Source organism: Tripterygium wilfordii, chromosome 12 (genome assembly GCF_013401445.1).
Source record: "Tripterygium wilfordii isolate XIE 37 chromosome 12, ASM1340144v1, whole genome shotgun sequence".
In the NCBI taxonomy this organism is placed as follows: Eukaryota; Viridiplantae; Streptophyta; class Magnoliopsida; order Celastrales; family Celastraceae; genus Tripterygium; species Tripterygium wilfordii.
This window is the reverse complement of record NC_052243.1, coordinates 11359025-11378566: the sequence shown is the minus strand read 5'-3', so window position 1 is coordinate 11378566 and position 19542 is coordinate 11359025. Positions and strand designations below refer to the sequence as shown.

The window sequence follows — 19542 nt, the reverse complement described above, 5'->3', positions numbered from 1 at the left end:
CGGATTCGCTTTTAAAAATGGACTAATACTTGTTTATAAGCCCAAAAACTACAATATCGGATCAAACCAAATTAGTCCAAGCCTTTTAGTCATCCAATCATCATCGGGCATGTTTCAGAGAGTCCAATCAGGCCCAAGCCCATTCAAGCTTGTCGGACCACCTTTTCATTTTTATGTCATAAATATCTTGCTGTCATGTTTCTTTGCAGTTGGAAGTTGGATCCACAAAAAAAAAAGAAATAAGAAAACCGTTGAGAAACGCAAAGCATTAACTCCCAAATCATTTCACTCACACCTGCAAAACCCACCGGCCACCGCCATACTCATCTTATTCTCTCTCTATCTCTACATTTGGTGCTGCAGCTGATCTAAGAGCAGCACTCCATGGCTAATGATGCTGCTCTTAGGTCCTGCCTGGTTTGGTTGGCTGTTATTATGGTTGTAGTAGGATTATGTACACATTCTTTCAAGAAAATTATGGTCACTTACGTTGTGGGTATTCTCTTGATTGCCGGAGTGCTGTTGCCTGATTGGGATTTCTTCAGTCGAGATTTCTCGCGATGGGGCTCTCCAATTACTTTCCAAGAGAAGGCAGCAGCTGAAGCTCAAAGATCTGGACCTCTAAGGTTCGTATTAATTAATTGTTCCTTTGTTGGATTTTCTAGTGGGTACCTTGTATAAGAAATCTCACTCCACACAAATTAACAGATATTGTCCGTTTTAGATTACTTTTTGTTAGGGATGATACATTGGGCTTTGTTTCAACGGTTTTTGAGCTCAGAAAAGTCGTTTGTTGATTGTGAAAATTTTCAACTTTTCTTATAAATCACATCGTTTGGTGCTATCGGATTCTTATGAGTTTATCATATGATTTCTACTTAATGAATCTGACAGGAAAAAAAAAGGGTTAAAATATTAGCATTCTTCTGAAAATTTATGTAGTTTTGTGTTGAAGATGTATATATAATTTGTTTTGGCAGGTATAGGATCTATCCTATCAGATTGGTTGCTTATACTACAATATATAGCTTTGCTCTGTACAAGTGGTGGTGGTTCATATCAAGCTGAACAATTTAAGGATTGCTATTTTTTTGCTGGGGGTAACTTGTACAACAGTGACTATTTGGAGTTTCTAAGTCATTTGGTGCTTTGTAAATGCATAAGATTGGTCTAAACCAGTTTGTTTTTTGAATCGCTGCCATTCTGTAGAATTACTTCATTGACTGAGAGCCAACCAGATTAGAAATGTCACTTGATTGTATTCTTCATAAAATTATTTGAGTGATCTTGATGCTTGAGAATTTCTCTCAAAACTATTTGGGTAATAGTTTGGTTATTGAATCTCTTCGGAGTCAAAACATATTAATTCGAAAGATTCGAAGTTCGATTATCATTGTGAGCATACCCCTATGGCTATGCATCAGACATGTCGTCAATTGAGAAACTGAGAAACTTTTATATGCACAGGCCCAACGGCTCGAGTTTAAACTATACCAATGTACAAATGGCAAGCTAAAAAAAACACTTCGCTAAGAACTTACAAGGATAGTGTATATAAGGCTATAACCAGCCCAATTTCTCGTACGGTAGAGCGCAATATGTTAATGGGCTCTTATGGGCTTTCAGCTTTCACGGTCTCGTTTTAGTTTTAGGGTTAATTTAAGCAAAATCATGAAAGTCGAATTATCAAACCAGCAAAACCACAAGTCCCGTGACACCGCGCAAGAAGACGAGTACAACAGAGGATCAAAATGAGGCTACTGATCCACAACATGCTATCATCCAACATCAAGGGCGTGATCAACGGCTTCCCTCTCCGGATCGAAGTTGACAAGGTTGAGGAGAAGCAGGTAGACTTCGACGCTGCATTCCTCAGAAAAATGTTTCACAAGATCGAATGGAAGGCCCTCCTCGACGCTGCGCTGACCCTGGGCTATGCTGAACTTCCCGAAGAGGCTCCCGATTCGTCCGTGCTTGAATCTGATGAGTTCTTGCAGAAATTCCACCACGCTCTCTTAGAGCTCGACCTTGAAGAGGGTGCTCTGGTATGTCCAGAGACGGGTCGCAAATTCCCTGTCACTAAGGGGATTCCCAATATGTTGCTTCATGAGGATGAGGTCTGAGAGATTGCCGTAGCCGCCGGGTCGTGTGAGACAGAGAGTGCGTCATTTTTAGGGTTCTTGGGATTTAGTAATTTGATTTTCAGTCTCTGAAATTAATGGAACTTGTTTTGCTGTTCAAATAGGAAAACCCTAGGACTCTTGAAATATTTTCAATCAAACTCTCCTATTGTCATTTTGCATCTCCACTTTCTATCAGATTTTGCATTTGTTAAGGCATTGGAGGTCCGATTTTGCGGTTTGAGAGAGCAAAATAGCGTTACCTGTTGGGTCATTTCATTCTCCATTTGCATCTTCCGTTGGAGATGCTCGGAATTGACGGCAAAAACCAGCAAACAACAATTGGAAATGTCTCAATCGGCCATACTTGCTAATTACTAGCAGAATTCTCCTTCATGCAAGAAATTTGTTGTCTAGATAAACAAAGAGGGCAAATATTGCAATTCATTCAGATAAAATGAATGCATATACCTACTCTCTGTACTCCAGAATGGGTGGCCACGGCACTGTCATGTCATGTATTATAAGTTTAGGTAAAAGAATGCATGACCCCAGAAAGAGAAGAAACTACAAGACTTAAGGTAGATGACTAGATGTAAGTCATGCCAAAGGGCAAAGGTGTCTACTGAGGCTATGCAAAGGAGTTTGGTCCGTTTGGAGGCCTGATCAATCATATATGTGAACAAAAGTATGCATTTATGCTTTATGAAGTACAAAAATAAGCCAGTAACGTTAATGGGGAACAGCCACCTGTAAATGACTAATTACCATCCGCTGGAAAAATTGTGCATTTCCTCCTTTGAGGTACAAGAATAAGTCGGGAATATTTAAGGTAATCCCAACTGTGAATGACTAGTTCTTACCGTTCTGAATCTACATCCTATGCTCCTTTCTAAGTAACAGAAAAGTCCTACCGTTATTCACTGTAGGATCCAGAGTCTTCCGTTCATTCCACTTTGAGAACAATCTTCATGCACTCATAAACAAAGTAACTTATGGATGCCGATGGAAGTACCTGAAGTGTAAAATTTCAAGATCAAGACAGCAGACCCTAAAAGAAAGATGCTGAAGGAGTATGTGATGCGCAACCAAGTAAACCATGTTAATTTAATCAGTAAAGGAGATCGTGTTTTTAGATAATTTATCCCAGCAAGATAGCCCCAAAAACAAAATATATGTTATGAAATAGAGAGTTCGCCACCAGATACAGAAGTATGACTGGGAAATTAGTCATTTATATTACATGGCATCCAAAATCCAAGACATGATCGACAGTCATACAATATAAAGTGTGTTTTATGAATACCGAACAGTGCATGTTCATCAGGACCACAAAATAAGCATAAGATTTCATTCCATCATCATCTTATAAATACGTGTGTGCATACACACACATTCACATACCTGCAGTAAGCTGGGAATGAGGCCAACATAAAGAGCTGATATGCCTCCTTGCTCCACGACTCTCACACAGGTAGCTAGAGCACTCATTTTCGTTGCCCTGACCTGCAATTGAAGCTGTCTACGCACAACTTCAAATGGGTATGTAGCAACTTCTGCACAAGCACCAGCAAAAGCCCCATACAATAATGTCCTAACTGGTCCCAACTCCAACTGCTCCAAAGCATTCAATTCCTGATCCTGTTGATTCATCTTCCGTATTCTTTTTCTGCCTTCCGGTGAGTGTAGATAAGCTGATTTCAATATGTCATAGACACCATAGAAAACAGCACCTGAAGGTGCCATGCTTAAAATAGACGGCACTAAACCCTTGTAAAGAGACAAGAATCCTTGTGTTTGGATCATATGGCGAAAAGTACTGATCACACCACCTAATGCCTCCCCACCAGGTGCCACCATCATTGTCCTTATCTGGAAGATACAATGATTAATCATAGTTCAGAATTAAATAGTAATCATGGTTACGATCAACAAGACTATGGAATCCGAAATAAATGTCTGCTAAAGGCATAAATCCATTCAAAAATGGCAGTTTCATTGCAGAAAACAAGTATGAACATTTGATTTTCCAGTTGCACCTTTAATACTTAAAAAGCATAAAAGAAAACTAGAAGAAAAAAATAGAAAGACTGGTTTAAAAAGTGTAGAAGTCGTTTTCTTATCCATGAGACTGGACAACAATGCAGGGAAACCTGGCTTGAGAAAGCTGAGAGTTAAGTCTTTACTTCCTGAGAACTAAGTTTTAATTCGTCCCTTACAGTCAGTAAAGTTTGTCTCTTCTATAGCCTTAGCAACAAACCAAGAATTCAACAACAACCCAAGCTAATAAAAGCTGTACCGATTCCATAGGAAGCCCAATACAGCTTTAATGCAAATGAAATAATTTTATTGCTTGACACCTTGCAGGGTCTTTAAGTTTTACGGAAAAATGCATTAACACTCCGATGCACTCAAAGATAGTTCCCCACTCTAGTCTAAGAAAGACCATTAAGCTCCCCCAATGTTTGATATAATGGGTAAATTTCTCCTCCATTACACACAACTTTATTAAATTTTAAATGTTGACTAAAATTAGAACAAAGAAAATACCTAAACAGCTCTCCCCCTAAAATCCCCAAAGTTGTGAACTCCCTAATTCATATCTACCAACAAAATTTTCTCAGGACTCTAAGCCCCCAAATAAAAAATTTGCATCTATACAAAGCATATTTCCAATTGGCTTACCTCTTGCTCGCTCCCATAAGATTGGATTGAAATTGTCTCTCTTTAGAGCATATTGGTAATATGAAGAAGGCAGAGGAATTCATTAACTCCAGCAACTAAATGCAAAGCATCAAGCAGTTTTCAAGACCCATTTATACATCATGAGGTTTCTCTAGACAAGCAATGTTAAGGAATCACAAATTTAATAATGTGGCATTCAAAACTGGGATATTTTGACAACAAAATGTAGAAATTTCTCCTAGAATCTGTGTTGCATGACTTGACCTGGGAGGGCGAGAGCTTTGGGTCATTAATTGTTCACATACTATAATCTGCACCTTGATGTGTACTGTTGCCATGAAAGTAAAATCTCAATTTGTATATTTTTTTTGAAACATTAAAACAAGGAAAGAAGATAAGGGAGAATTGATCCGGCACTTTGCTTTTTTGACGCAACTATCAATACTGCGAACTTTGGCTAATGTCAAATCAATTAAATGAATATGAACATAATTATGCTCTAGTCTTAGTGTAATGCAATCAACACCTGACCATTCAAGGGATCATGATAATGTTAAAAATTAATAGCATGAGTGTTATCCCTTCAAATACATTCACAATATCTTCAAACAAGCAGAAATCATAACCATAAATATATATTAATTGTCACTGACAAAAGATATAAAGAGAGGGCAAGGCAATTAATCTGAAGCTAGTGCGAAGCTAATGATTTGGTGTCCACTCATACCATATTTCTTTTCAGGATCATTAATCAAAAAAAATCCAATGTGATTTTCTTTAAGCAGAGTGAAATTAATTGTATTAAATAAAGGTTTGTGGGTGGTTTTGTATTCCCAGAAAAAATATGTATCCATGAATTATTTTAGCCTTACCCCCATTTTATTGCACCATATGAACTTTACCACTAAACCAAGGCCGTCCCTCTTTAGAACACCTTGTACAGACATCATTTCAAATGAACATTGTGACCAATTTCACCAGGTCATTCAATAGTAATACGCAGATATAAGTATAGTAGCTCCGATACCAAAGGAAGATATGCCCAAAATTAGGCGATAACAAATGAGGCATGAGAGGGAAAAGGAAGGAAGAAATCCAAGCTTCCACATACAGTGTCAAGCGGTAAGCAGAGTACAGTAGCCGTCATGCCAGCTGCAGCACCAGCAATAAACCTCTCAGAGTTTGTAGTTTCCTCATTTCCGGACAGTCTAAGCAATTGCTTCCTATACGTGTCATAAGCACAGAAATTGACTGCTTTAAAAGGAGCGGTTCGAAGAATGTTGACGAAGTTCCCCTTCCAAAAACCTTTCAACCCTTGAGTTCCTGAAATTTTCCTGATGAGCTCAAATAGATTCTTCTGTTCACCACGAACTATGTATTCCAGCTTTAGCCTCTCGAGTGGGGCAACACAAGTTCTGAAACAAAAGCAGTTGTTCAGATATAGTTGAGGCAGAGAGATGTTCAAACACTAACAAGCAGTTCTGTCCAATTTTGATGCAGAAGACAAAGACTGTACATCTTTTCTCTCCCGATACTTTATGCTACAAAATTCATTGCATCAGTGTGATTTCTATTTGTTGAGTAAAGGTGGAACACTAACCATATGGATATTCAGTTGCTGTTTCACTAATATACAGTAATGTCATTAACAAATCCATAGCTCAAATCCACAAGCAGAATCAGATGCTAATTGAAAGCCATTTTTCAGTAAAAATATGTGAATACTTTGTAAGGTTATACATCATGGCTTTACAACGGTTAAACACTGGATAAAAGAAATGCACAAAGGCCTGGCTCCACCAGCAGAATAACTTACAGTACCAAAATAACGAAACAAAAAATTTAAACGTTGGATAACACAAACCTTGAAACCATGGCAGCAACAGCTCCAGCCCACAAATGCTTAGTTGTGTTCATTGCGCCTCCTCCCCTTCCCCGTACCCTAACCTTTCGTTTATCCTTTACCCCAACAATTGCAGTACCAACCAGTGGAAGCTCTTCAGAGCTCTTGCCCTCTCCATTTTCCACCAAAAGCACCTTTGGCTTCTGTACAATATTATCGCCTCTCAGGCTTATTGACGAAAAGAGACCGCCAACTGCCACCTTAACTCTTTTTCCTCGCCTGTGAACTCCACAAACCTCTCTTTCCGGAGTAGAAACCGAACTCGAAATGCCAATTGAAGAAATCAAATGAACAAGCGATGAGGAAACGGTGGGCTCGAGAAATAAGCCACCGGAAGTGTATGAGCTCAAATTGGAGCGCGAATTAGTTGAAAAAGAAGATTCAAATTGTTCGTTCCGAAGTGAATTTTCGAGCCAAACATCGACGCCTGGCATTGTAATGTAAGAAAATCTGGAGTCGAGAAAGATAGGGAGTTAGAACATTGGGTATTTCGATAGATTTAGCTCCAGTGGAATTGGGAGAGGAAGATTAAGGGCTGCAGAATCAGAGAAGGAAAATAGCGGACTCGGCCTTGGTTCCATCGTCTCGCATAGTAGACTGTGACTCGATCCACTTTTCTTTCTCTCTCGATTTTCAGTTCCCTTTTTTTTGGTTTTCTACTTTCCCTGGAAAATCTGCTAGCATTTATTTTCATTTAATATTAATTATTATGTTCTTGGCTTCTTGCAGAGGTAAAACTAAATACAAAAAATATTAAAAAAATATGCGCTTGATAATTATTATCGAGAAAATGTGTTTTCCTGGCTGTCTGCGCTGCTACCACTGGATTAGAGCATCCACAATGATGCTATATTTAACATTGTTAACAACACTTTTTGGATAAATATAGTGCTATATCATCACAATGGGTATAATGAAGTGTATTTTAAGTACTTGAAATGTTACTTTTTTGATAAGTATAGCGCTACATGCACACAATGGGTGAAAAATGACACTTGAATATTTAGTTATGGAAAAATGATACTTGAGAGTTGGAATATATATAGTTGATGAATAGTGAAGAGAGAGGTGATAAAAATGAAGAGAGATGTGATAAAAAGGAAGAGAGTGAGGATTAAAAGGAAGAGAGAGATGATAGAAAAAAAAAAAGAGAAGATGAAAAGGAAGAGAGAAGATAGAAATGAAAAGAGAAGATGAAAAGGAATAGAGAGAAAATAGAGAAAATGAGCATAGAGTGTTGGAATGTATGGAGTGTTGATGAATAATATTTATTGTGGGATCCACTCACCCAATTAAACTGTGTCACATAGGAGAGAGGAGAAGATAGAGAATGATTTTGAAGTATTGGATATTTATGTTACCACTGTGGACGCTCTTACTGGAATGATAGCGTCAGCCGCGTGCGTGTATTGCCTCACGTGACAGACCACGTCGGCTATATAAATAGCCAATCACTTGGCGCCCAATTCAGTTCTACTGGTACTTTTCGATAGAGCTGGTTAGAGCAAGAGAGATCAGAACAAATTTCTAGAGTTTTTTCTCTGATATTCGATTCGAAATGCAGCACCTAGGGTTTACAAGCTTGAAGAGTCATGATCGCTACAAATCCTTGGCAGGAGCGGCCACCGGATCTGCGAAGACCTCCTCGATCTCTTCGCGTCCCTCTTCGGACATGATCTCATCGGGGAGTTTCGCGAACTTGAAGCTTACTGCAGGTTTTGATCGGAAGATTTAGTGTGTTTTGTCTATTTTTTGGATAATGTGGACGGATTGGTGATTTCTGGTGTTAATTTGTTTCGTCCGTAGAGAAATTGGTGAAAGAGCAAGCCACGGTCAAAACCTATCTGGAAATGGCGGTATGGTTCTCTCTCCGCGTATGTGCGTGTAAGAGACGCATAAACTGTCGTTCTATGTACATGTGTGTATTTACAGCAGTCTCTCTAGACTCTTGGTACGTATATAGTTTATGTGCTTTTTTCATTTTTAAAATCTCTCTGCAGCAGTACATGTCTGATTTCTGGAGAATAGATGTTCATGGCGACACTTCCACATCTTTTATTAGTCTCTTCGTTTTAAGTAAAATATTCAATGTTTAATCTAGGGTTTCATTGAGTTGTTCACTTCATTTTAAGTAAAATATTGTTTATTCTATGTTTAATCTTGGGTTTCATTGCGTTGTAATTTTTGTGTCATTATTTTCTTAGCAAGATGCTGAAATCTCTCCTATCATATGAAAATAAATGGTAATTTGAAATTATTTTGACCAAAATCCAGACCTCGAAGTTGAAGAAATCGACTGAGCTTATTCATCTGTTGGAGGAAAAACTGCAAAATGCTTTCAATGAGAATGCAAAGCTGAAGGTGAAGCAGAAAGAAGATGAGAAACTATGGAACGGATTGGAATCTAAATTTTCTTCAACTAAGATGCTATGCGATCAACTTACAGAAACTTTAAAGCAGCTAGCTCGACAGGTTCAGGATGGTAGGTATTTTAATATGTTTGAATCCTCTGAGTTTATTGTTTTTGACTTATATTGCAAATATAGTTCTTTCTTGCTTTGCAGCTGAAAAGGATAAAGAATTTTTCAAAGGAAAACTATCTGAAAGTTCGGTTGCCATTGATAGTTTGAGCCAGCAGATGAATAATTTGTCCCTCAAATTAGGGTCAGCAGAGGAAATAATTAGAAATCGTAAGATGCTCAAATCTCATTAAGTTGTTAATTTGTTATAGCTATGTATTTAATGAAGTGGTGGAATTTTGTTCTCTGAGGTTATGTCCAGCCTTTTTTATAATCAAACTATTCTAGTATGTGTGTTAGTCAATTGACCTGATTGTCGAGGATGAAAGAGTCTGTCTATTTGGGAATTTGACATGTCGTTTTATAATGTGTCCATGCTGTAGGTGACAAGGAGCTGGAGGAGGTCAAAACAGAGAAAGATGAAATAGACAAGAAGTACAGAGATGAGCAGTGCCAAACTGCTGATTTGATGGGAGAAAAAGGTCATTGGGAGATTCATTATTTTGTGGCAATTTATATTTTCCGATAAATTCTCTCTCTCTCTCTAATGCGAGCTAGTTGAAAAAAGCAAAATCGAAAAACTAGGCCATAGCAGTTCAAGAACAGGCAAAAAAGAGTTTGTTCACTGCGGAAAATAGCTGTGGCCCTTTAATTTGATTTGATTTTTTCTCCTTTTTCCTTTCTTGGGATTATCTTTGTTTTGCATTGGTCCTTTCCAAAAAAAAAGAAGAATTTATTGCTGCACAGCAATACTATTGAGTCACCATTGAGTAAAAGTGTAACGAATTTGGTGTTCTTTATCAAGTGTATTAAGATGGCTGGGAATTCCGCAAATTTTATTTGGGTGACTCAAATATCATTTTAGCATTATTTCTATGTCGCCTTCTCCTAGGAGTTTCTAACTTGTAACAAGAACCATAATTTTCTACCGCCGAAGAAGTCTAGCCATAAAAAATTTGCAGCTGCATGATGTGTGAAACAAAATGATTGTCGGCTTGAAGTAAGAGACATTGTGAGAATTTCATATATACTGGTATAAGCACTTGTTTGACAGAACTCAAGCGGTAGTATTTAGTTGAGGGATTTACTATCATTGGGAAACATGTTGTGCGGGTCAAACATTGTAAGATATATGTCTTATGTTGTGGCTATAGAAAACTTTTCCCTTGTACCTTTTGAGGACGTTGGTTTATTTTCTTATTTTAGCATTCCGCTGTCACAATTTTGGAGGGATTGCACCGCAAATTGAATTTTTGTATTGTTCCTTCTTTTCATTTTTTCTTTTCTGGGTCCTCTTTGCAATTTCTTGTAGATTCTTTGATAAGGAAGTTTGAAGAAACAGTAGCAGCTAATACACTGGCTGTAGAGAGTATGAAATCCAGGTTGGGAGAGGCACAAATTGAGTTGAGAGCCAAAGAAGATGAAATTAGTCATTTGATGAGCACTCAGGATAACTTAGTGAAAGAAAACAGTGATCTTCAGTCAAGCAATGAAGATACTGCTAAAAGATTACATTTGTTACACCTGGAGACAATAAGTCTTGAAACTTTCATTAATCTGTTAGTGGAACAGTTGGTCGAATTGGAAAGGCAAAGAGTGGCTTTTGCAGACAAGTTTGATCAGCTAAACACTCTTTATGATTCTTGGTTTAAGCTAGTCCGCCAGGAGAGAGAACTTTTTGCTAAGCATGTGCAAACACAACATGATCAACTCTACAAGAAGTTCCTCTGTGTAACATCAGAGAAAGATTCCTTGAAAGTGATGAATCAAGAGTTGAATGATAATATCATAGAGCTTCACAAAGCCAAAGAGTCTGTCATGGAACAACTTTCTGAGGAACGCCGCTTAGCAGAGGAGAGAATTCATTGTTTGGAATCTGAAGCAAAGACTTTTGCCTCAAAGAAGATTGAAAGTGAAACTTTGGTTTCCAAATTAGAGGGGACTATTGCCGCTTTGTCTGAAAGTTCAAGATCATCTGAGATTAAAATGGTCCGTAAGTTTTTTACCATCATCTGTGCTATATGGGCTTGGTTTCTATCCTAAGCCAAAATCAATACTGTTACATCTTGCAGCAAGATTTATTGTTAAAAATTTCGGTGCTGGAAATGGAGAACGAAGATAATACAGAGAAATTACAGGCAGAGATGCAGAAAAAAATTGAAGAAGTAGATGGTCAACAGAAGGAGATAGAGAAACATAAGTACTATGTGGATTCACTGGAGAAACAAGTTGGCCAGCTTGATAACATTTTAGAAGAGAAGGAACATCTTATTTCACAATACAAGGACAGAGAGAAGAAGATGGAAGATCAAATCGCGGAGGTTTTGAACTAGCTAAAGAGTATACATGCTAATGAAATTTACCATCTATCACTTACAAGTTCCAGCATATTATTGCAGAATCATGTGTCGCTGGCTGCTGTGGAAAGCAAACTTGCAGAAGCTAAAAAGCAGTATGATCTTATGCTGGAGAGTAAACAGTCGGAGCTATCTAGACATTTGAAAGATATATCTCAGAGGAATGACCAGGTGTAGTTTGTTAGCATTTCTTTTATCAATCGTCATCCGGTAAAGCATGTTTCTCAAAAATGACTCTAATTTGTGTTTGTAGGCAATTAATGACATTCGGAAGAAGTATGAGATGGAGAAGCTGGAGATTGTTAATATGGAAAAGGAAAAGGTTTGCTCGTAATAGCCATCTAATGCAATATGTTTGGGAGTGAATCATGTTTCCATCCTGTTTAAACTTTCAGGCTAACAAAGGTATCAAAGATATGGAGAGAAAATGTGAACAGAAACTTGCAGACTGCAAGGAAGAATCAAGTCAACAGTTGATGCACATTCAGGAGGAGCATGCTGCTCTGGTATGCTGATAAACCAGACTTAAAATTTAGACTGTTGACCATATAAATTCTAAAAATGGATTGTTGATCATATAGTTGTATGATGCAAATGGGATGATCTCTGATTTTTTGAAATCATGATTATGATACATAAAATAATCTCAGTTCTTATTTCTAGTCCATAAAGAAAATTAATATTTCTTTGAGATGTGACTAAATAATTTGCATCAGTAGTAGCTATTTAATGAAATTATTATAGTACCTATATATACAAGAACAAAAGTGATATCTAAAGTTGGACTAAATACCCATTTTGGTCTCCGAAAGATGTATAATTATGTTGTATGATTCCACTGTCTTAAGAATTTCTACCTGTTTTTCTCGATCGAGTTCTTGAAAACAAACCAAGATAGAGGCTGACTGTATTAGACACCAAGATAGAGGCTGACTGTATTAGACACCAAAGTTATGTCGCATGGTTGCTTGTTTCATCCTTTATTCTTTTTAAGGATATGCCATTTATGAAAGCGAGGTTTTCAAAGAGATGAAGGAATGGGCTGCAAATAATGCTACCAGATCCCTCATTCTGGAAAAGCCAGTGGATTTAAATGATGTGTTATTTGAATTGTTATTTCTAGTCAGCATTGAGAATATTTTCTTTTAAGATTTGACTACGTCTTTTGCATGACTTGCAAAAGCAGCAAAACTGCATGTCTGGATGCATAAAAGCTTTTGCACCATTCTGAATAAATGATTCCATATTTGTGTCAAAGATAGAATATCCCACCGCGCAATCTTATGCCATGTCCGCAAGATACATGGGTTAATCAGAAATGTTTAGAGTGGTCTTGCAATAAAGCCTTAATATTATTAAATCAATAAAGAAAGTGAGAGTTGTTGAAAGATATTTCCTATGACATAATGTAGATTCAGTTTAGTATCTTACAGTTATCTCCAATTCACTTTTTCCGCCTGCTTGCATCTATCTTCAGCTGATGCTTATTTCAAACTTTATAAGCTCAATTGTTTATTTTTCTGTCCTTCTCATCCATAGGTCATTCACATTCAGCAAGAGTATGATAAAAAGGAACTCAAACTTAGAGCTGATCATAGTGAACAGCTAAAATGTGTTCAACTTCAAGCTGAAAAGGAACTGAGAGAGGTATATCTTGCTTTTAATTCAAGTCAAGCTGTACGTATTACAGTAGATTTTCATTTTATTGCTAACACTTTATGTACTTGTGTAGAAATCAACATCGCTCAGGAATGAACATGAAGTTCAACTGAAAGCTTTGAGGTCCCAGCATGAAGATGTGTGTCAGAGGCTTCAAGAGGAATTGGATCTGCAGAAGTCAAAAGTATCTCTCTCTCTATCAGGTGCTTTATTAAATCACGAGCTTTACTTTGAATCACTCTGCGGTTACATATTGCAGGAAGACAGGCAAAGAGCTTTATTGCAATTGCAGTGGAGAGTGATGGGAAACAAGCCACAAGAAGACCAAGAAGTGAATTCAAAGCAGGTTCTCTCTCTCTCTCCTCCCCCCCCCCCCCCCTCAACGACACACATGGTAATTATAAGTTTAATAAAAATGTGCAAACTTATGTTACGAAAACATATGCAAGGCATCAAGAGGTATGGTCGCGTTTGTTCTTTAGTTAAAGCTCCAATGAGAATGTTTATGCTCGTGGAAGGAAGGATCATTTAACTTCCATTTTGTGTCTTCCAACCTAATTTAGTTTCATTTTAGTAAACTTGAATTTTGAAATTTCTTGTTTCAAATGTAAAGAAATTAAATTTTCCTGGTATGATGATGAGCTTTCTAAAGCAAGATCAATTTGATATAAAATTATACTGCAGCATCACTCTGTTTCTTCAATCAAGATGAGGGATTATGGTGGTGGTAAAAGAAGTGAACATGCCGTGGTAAGGGCAAAAAACATTTCTTTGCGTTTGCACTAGTTTGATTATCTTTTTGTGCTATACCATATTAGGCAATTCAGTACATCATTTTTATTGTTTTTAGAATTCACCTTTCCTCGAGGTAACACAAACGCCTGTCTCAAAGTTACTGAAGAAAGTAGAGAATGCCAAATCAGGAAGTGTGATTGATATTCATAAGCATCACAAGAGGGTGTGTGGCTCAATTCTTAGCCCTTTTCTTTTTCAAGTTTTGAGTGAGTGTACATGTATTTTATGCTGTAATATTCATGCCATTTTACTTCTAAGTTGTAGATAGAACAATAATTCAATCTTACCATTCTGATGTCAGGTGACTCGTCGTGAATATGAAGTTGAAACTTCTAATGGAAGAACAATTACAAAACGAAGGAAGACGAAAAGTACAGTTATGTTCGATGTATGTTCCTGTTTATTTGGAAGCTCAATTAAGTATATAAACTACGTGCAAGCAATGCTTATTGTTTGGATTTTTCTTCCAACATTAATCAGGATCCGAGGAAACATAAGAAGATTAATACACCAAAAACCAGAACCCCTAGAAGTGTTGTCAAGGTAACGATTTATCTACAACAGTCTCATTTTATTGTGCTGTACTCTGATTATGCTTTCTTTCCTGTCAAATGTTATTAAGAAAAACTTTCCTTTAAGCATGACAATTGAGAAATTGATTTTAAATGATATGGCATCCAGGCTCCGGCCAGTCATTCAGCCGTAGTTGGCTTTTTGTTTCATATGAAAGATTTACTTCAAAAGCATGTATGTGTTAACAATACCTAATACAGGTTAACTCTGTAATGAGTGTTGAGATTTGTTAGCACTAGGAAGGCAGTAAAGTTTTTGTCATCTATGTGTCTTAAAATCATCCTGTTTATATATGTCATGCAGGGGGTCATGGGAAGAGGTCGTCCACATCCTTCAAATATAGGCGATTTGTTTTCAGAAGGTTCGCTAAACCCATATGCAGATGATCCCTATGCCTTTGATTGAAGGTATTTGCCTTATATCTCTCTGATCATAACTTTAAGCAAATGCATCATTATTGTCAGGTGGCAAGAACATCCTTTAATTTTTCCTGGAAACTGATGGGACTTGTTTTATAACTTAATATTTGACCTCATCAATGGGGCAGGTAACTAAACAGTCAATCTGCTATACTTGCAATGACTTCAACTAGTTAATATATCGAATCTTGATGTCCCTTCTCTCTGAGTTGTCTGCACTCTGCAGGCTTGTTAGACGGTCTATATTTTGAAAAAAGAAAAAAAAAAGAAAAAAAGGAAATGATAAGAGAGAATAAAACTTTCATCCTACAGTTGGCCTTCCTAGTAAAGCACTTATCTTTGAAGTTTTGTTTTTGTCGTTCTTGTGATGGAGCTATGTTGATGATGTGTCATAATAAGTATTGAGACACAAGCATTTTTGCATACTGTGTTCAGCAATGGTATCTATCTTATACTGGTATAGCTTGGCTGGAGTCTAAACTAAATGAGTTTCCATTGTTCCCTTTGAAATGTATTGCTTTGTTTCTAATGGTAAGTTGATTTCTTATCCGGTAGCACTTTGAAATTTGGACGACTTACCGATACTGTAGTGTTTTGGACATTGAAGATGACACTCAGTTATTGGTCCTTAATTTTTGCAAGAATGACGAAACTTTGCCCCAAGCAGTTTGACTCTTGGAAATATCATTAATTGTTGGTAAGGTAAACAACTCCTGTGCACAAGGTTCACGTAGTGGGTGGAGCCGGGAATAGATAGAATGTACACATACCTTACCCTCATATATTAATTGTTTTGAGAAATTGAACCATCTAGGTTGCACCACTACAACTCTTCCACTGGCCACATATTCGCGTGTGGATCATAGGACATTCCCTGTTGATTAGACCTAAATATCACCTTCCTTCAATGTAGTTTCATCAAGAGATTGTTGTAAGGAATTTCATTCTTGCTGCAGATGATTTAAGTTCAAGGGATTGGCCAGCATGGCATGAATGGTATCGAAATTGAGAAGTCAGAAAACAATGCCTTTTGGTTTCTTCTGGAAAGATATGCCGATGACATTGGCAAAATTTGTATAGAGCAAACATCTTGGCTTCGCGGCAACACTCTGATATGAAGGTAAAGTGAATTGGTCATTTTTTTGTCTGCTGGACAGTATAGATTGCCTGTCACTTCAAAGTCGCAAGTGTGCATATCTGTGATTACAAAGTCTGTTTTTGAATGTCGACAAATTTTCTATGTTCACTTTTGTTGAACTCGTGTATCACTGGACTGTTTGGGAATACACTTCGATATTCGTTTTGTGAATGAAGCCAACGTATAGAGTGGTGCCAAACTGCATTATACAGATGTAATTAGTGTCAAATTATTCTTACTTGGTCGTGCATCTCGCTCATTCTTAACATACGCAATGCCCATTTCTGTTTGCCTGACCATATTGATTTGGGCTTTCCTAGTTAATTCCCCCTATGGGTTCAACTTTAATGGGTTCTCTAGTACTACTTGTCTGCCTTCTGTTTAGTGTTTCCATGGCGTAGGCTTTTTTAATCTTTTATAGGCTGTCCAAGATAATTCTCTGTGGGCTTTAAGTTGAGCAATTTTCTCCTATAATTTCTTCCCGGCCTCTTCTTTCGTGGGCTTGGCCTTCTTTAATGGGCTCATCTTATCACTCCTCCCACGGCCACGTGAGAGGACAGATCGAACCACCCAAAAACCCATTAAGATTCAATTTCTCAAGAATTTGAAGAGGCGAATGGTTCATCTCCGTGGCTGCCGATAGTATGGTCTTCTCCATTATTTTCAGATTTGGGCTTCCACAATGATCAATGAAGTCTAAAATTTTACATCTAAGGATGTCACATACTCACATCAACTATTTGTTACTATTATCCAAATAATGTCCATCATTTTCTCTCCACATATTTTTTACGTTACTAAAACGAATAACGTGGCTTAACACGAGTCATCAAGTGAGAATTCTAGATTTTACAATTCAAGTGGATTGTAGAGCCCCGAACCCATTTTCTGCTACGCTACATTGGATATGCTAGCTTTACACAATTACGTGTTGTTTATGTACGTGTGAGTTGACAAGCTGCAAATAATACTAGGTTTCTTTAGCAACTAAAAAATGACCTTTCAAGTTTCGGCTATTTTTAGAACTCCGTCATTAAGTTCGTTCTAAGGCACAGTTTTCTTCCCGTCACTGTTCTCCCAGATACCCCGTCAAATGTTGGATATATTATACATGCATCATTGCATCACTAAAATAATGATGCAGCCCTAATTCACTGAACCGTACACAGCCCGGACTACAAATCTTTGAATAAACCAAGACAGAGATACGAGACATATCTTTCATTAAACCCTGCACTCTATGTTTTTTTGATTTTATTTGTTAAATGGAACATCTGCACAAGAAACTCCCTAATGAAGAACAAGTAACAATAATAAAATTCTAGGTTGTCTACCATATAAAATGACCCTGACAATTACCATGTCTCTCGTGAGGTTGTCAAGCGCACAAACTCTCTCCTGTTTACTCCACTTCTCAGTACTTTACTACTTTATTAGCGACAAAACTTGACAATGGAGTCGTTTAAGATTAGTTTAGTAAGCATTGTCGCCATATAGTGCAAGGTGCGAACCTTCCTCTCATAGCCTAGTCTCTTTCCTTCTTAACTTGTCCAGTGTGATTGTATCATGTCTACGTACGGATGAGAGGCAGTAACTGTTGCTTTCTATAATGTATCTCCTTGCAAACTACAAGTACTCACACTGAAGGCTTTCCAGTTTCAATACAATGGGGTTCTTGAGTTGAGTATTGTTTTCTTAAGAAAATATAAATGAGTAACAAATGTATTCTTTTTTGGTAACCGAAAATGACACCAATCAAGTTTACCCTTTGAATAGGTAACGTGACCCTAAACTCAAGCCGTCTTACCCGTACGAAGTTAGCTAGCGTGGACCTAAATTCAAGCCGTTAGGCCCATACGCAAATAATTGTCTCATATGATGAGATGATAAGTTGGACAAAAACTCAACATGGAGCCACAAGAGTATTGCTCCTATTAGAAATCGAATTCAGAACCTCCCAAGTCATACAATTTGACCTAGAGAGATTCACCGACTAGTCATCACCTAAGTGGTTTGAGTAACAAATGTTTAAAACCTATCAACCTCTACCTAGAAATATATAGTAAAACGGACCAAAGTTTTCAACAATTAAGCCACTTGTTTCCCCAACTCCAATCAAGTTTAGCATGGAATGGTACAGAGCAGGTACAAGGTCCTGCTAAGTATTTCTTTAGTTAGCTTATAGGGGACACGAAGCACATCTTAATGTACACTGTTCTTGGTTGATTTATTAAGCTAATCATCATACTGATTACAATAGGATATGACAGGCAAGAGAGATTAGGTAAATCTTTTGAAATTTGAGCATTCATGTCATTAAACCTAGGAATGCGTACATTATCTCCCTTATAATTTGTTTGTAAAGCAAGATATCCAATCAAATTAGAACAATGAAGTCCCAAAGCTTGTTTAAAATATTTTCCTCATAGATTTTAGTGCCGAGGATGATGTGTCACAACCCAAAGAGAGAACAAAGAGAGAGAGAGAGGGAAGAGGAGAAGGGTCTGTGATTTCCTATATAAGAAGCACAAAAGCCTGTAGGAGGCAGCCAAGGTGCAGTTTCTGTTTCACTCTCTGAATAGCCACAACAGTACAAAGAGAAAAATAGTAGGTATGAAGATGAGCAAAACAACCATGGAAGATTCCAAGAAGAAAATGCCATGCAGAAGGCTTGGAGGGTTTCTCAGAGAACAAAAAGGAAGACTATATATTATTAGGAGATGTGTAGTCATGCTTCTATGCTGGCATGACTAGATATAAAGATGGTTTGTGATTGGCATCTAGATATAAAACTTTTTAGGAAGCATTCATAGATCATAGTAGTCAAAATTACAGTGCCAGGGTAGCTAGAGTCTTGTATTTCATTCCTTTTCCCCCACTACTTTCATGTTTTGAGCTTCAAGCTTCGAAATGTAAATAGCAGAGAGAAATACTAGACGCAATTGCTTCTACATATAACAGATGATTCCTACTTTACTTAATAAGCTCTGCTTTAAGTAATGCCATAATGTTTCGAGTAATAATGTGACAACTATAATTGCAAAAAAATGAACATATCTACGATAAATTATATCAGTTGGCACATAAATCATCTGTGTCAAAGCTTGTTGAATGAAAAATGTGCAGATTTCACCTAAATAACTTACATCAAACCTAGCCAGTGGCGGTCTAACTTCGATCCACCAATGAACAACAAATTAAACCAAACGAATTGTATGCAGAAGACAGTTTCAGCCACTCAATCATTACGATATATACAACATTTTTTCAAAGTAAAAGCATGGATGGATTATATACTTACAAAGAAAGGCATTGATCATAATTGAAAGATGTTAAAACGAAGTCTTAAGCGACAATAAGGTTGAATTGAGCCT

The 19542-nt window shown here is 37.3% G+C and overlaps 5 protein-coding genes across 6 annotated transcripts; 4 read left to right on the top strand and 1 right to left on the bottom strand.

Moving 5' to 3' along the window:
* Positions 1-281: 281 nt before the first annotated feature.
* Positions 282-1188, top strand: LOC120011560 (signal peptidase complex-like protein DTM1). The gene is made up of 2 exons (XM_038862705.1): positions 282-626; positions 981-1188. The coding sequence occupies exons 1-2, from the start codon at positions 385-387 to the stop codon at positions 1066-1068; spliced, it is 330 nt and encodes a 109-aa protein (XP_038718633.1). The 5' UTR covers positions 282-384; the 3' UTR covers positions 1069-1188.
* A 500-nt stretch (positions 1189-1688) lies between these two features.
* On the top strand, positions 1689-2335 carry LOC120011199 (multifunctional methyltransferase subunit TRM112 homolog A-like). Its single transcript, XM_038862263.1, has one exon. It carries the CDS (start codon positions 1752-1754, stop codon positions 2121-2123), a length of 372 nt encoding a protein of 123 aa, XP_038718191.1. The 5' UTR covers positions 1689-1751; the 3' UTR covers positions 2124-2335.
* Positions 2336-2795: 460 nt separating this feature from the next.
* LOC120011198 (probable mitochondrial adenine nucleotide transporter BTL3) lies at positions 2796-7386 on the bottom strand. The gene is made up of 4 exons (XM_038862262.1): positions 6670-7386; positions 5917-6220; positions 3525-3992; positions 2796-3135 (listed from the first exon to the last, which is right to left on the bottom strand). The coding sequence occupies exons 1-4, from the start codon at positions 7140-7142 to the stop codon at positions 3067-3069; spliced, it is 1314 nt and encodes a 437-aa protein (XP_038718190.1). The 5' UTR covers positions 7143-7386; the 3' UTR covers positions 2796-3066.
* Positions 7387-8145: 759 nt separating this feature from the next.
* Positions 8146-16367, top strand: LOC120010351 (synaptonemal complex protein 2-like). Of its 2 annotated transcripts, none has more exons than XM_038861120.1 (19): positions 8146-8423; positions 8515-8564; positions 8983-9190; positions 9273-9398; positions 9611-9709; positions 10540-11216; positions 11300-11548; positions 11627-11755; positions 11838-11906; positions 11980-12090; positions 13124-13231; positions 13317-13427; positions 13503-13589; positions 13928-13993; positions 14094-14201; positions 14340-14426; positions 14519-14581; positions 14915-15018; positions 15987-16367. In XM_038861120.1, the coding sequence occupies exons 1-18, from the start codon at positions 8267-8269 to the stop codon at positions 15014-15016; spliced, it is 2607 nt and encodes an 868-aa protein (XP_038717048.1). In that variant the 5' UTR covers positions 8146-8266; the 3' UTR covers positions 15017-15018; positions 15987-16367. The 2 variants fall into 2 exon arrangements, with proteins under 2 accessions (XP_038717048.1, XP_038717049.1); XM_038861121.1 differs by having other exon boundaries at positions 8325-8423; positions 8515-8659.
* A 2414-nt stretch (positions 16368-18781) lies between these two features.
* Positions 18782-18923, top strand: LOC120010232. Its single transcript, XM_038860957.1, has one exon. It carries the CDS (start codon positions 18782-18784, stop codon positions 18920-18922), a length of 141 nt encoding a protein of 46 aa, XP_038716885.1. The 3' UTR covers position 18923.
* Positions 18924-19542: the final 619 nt, after the last annotated feature.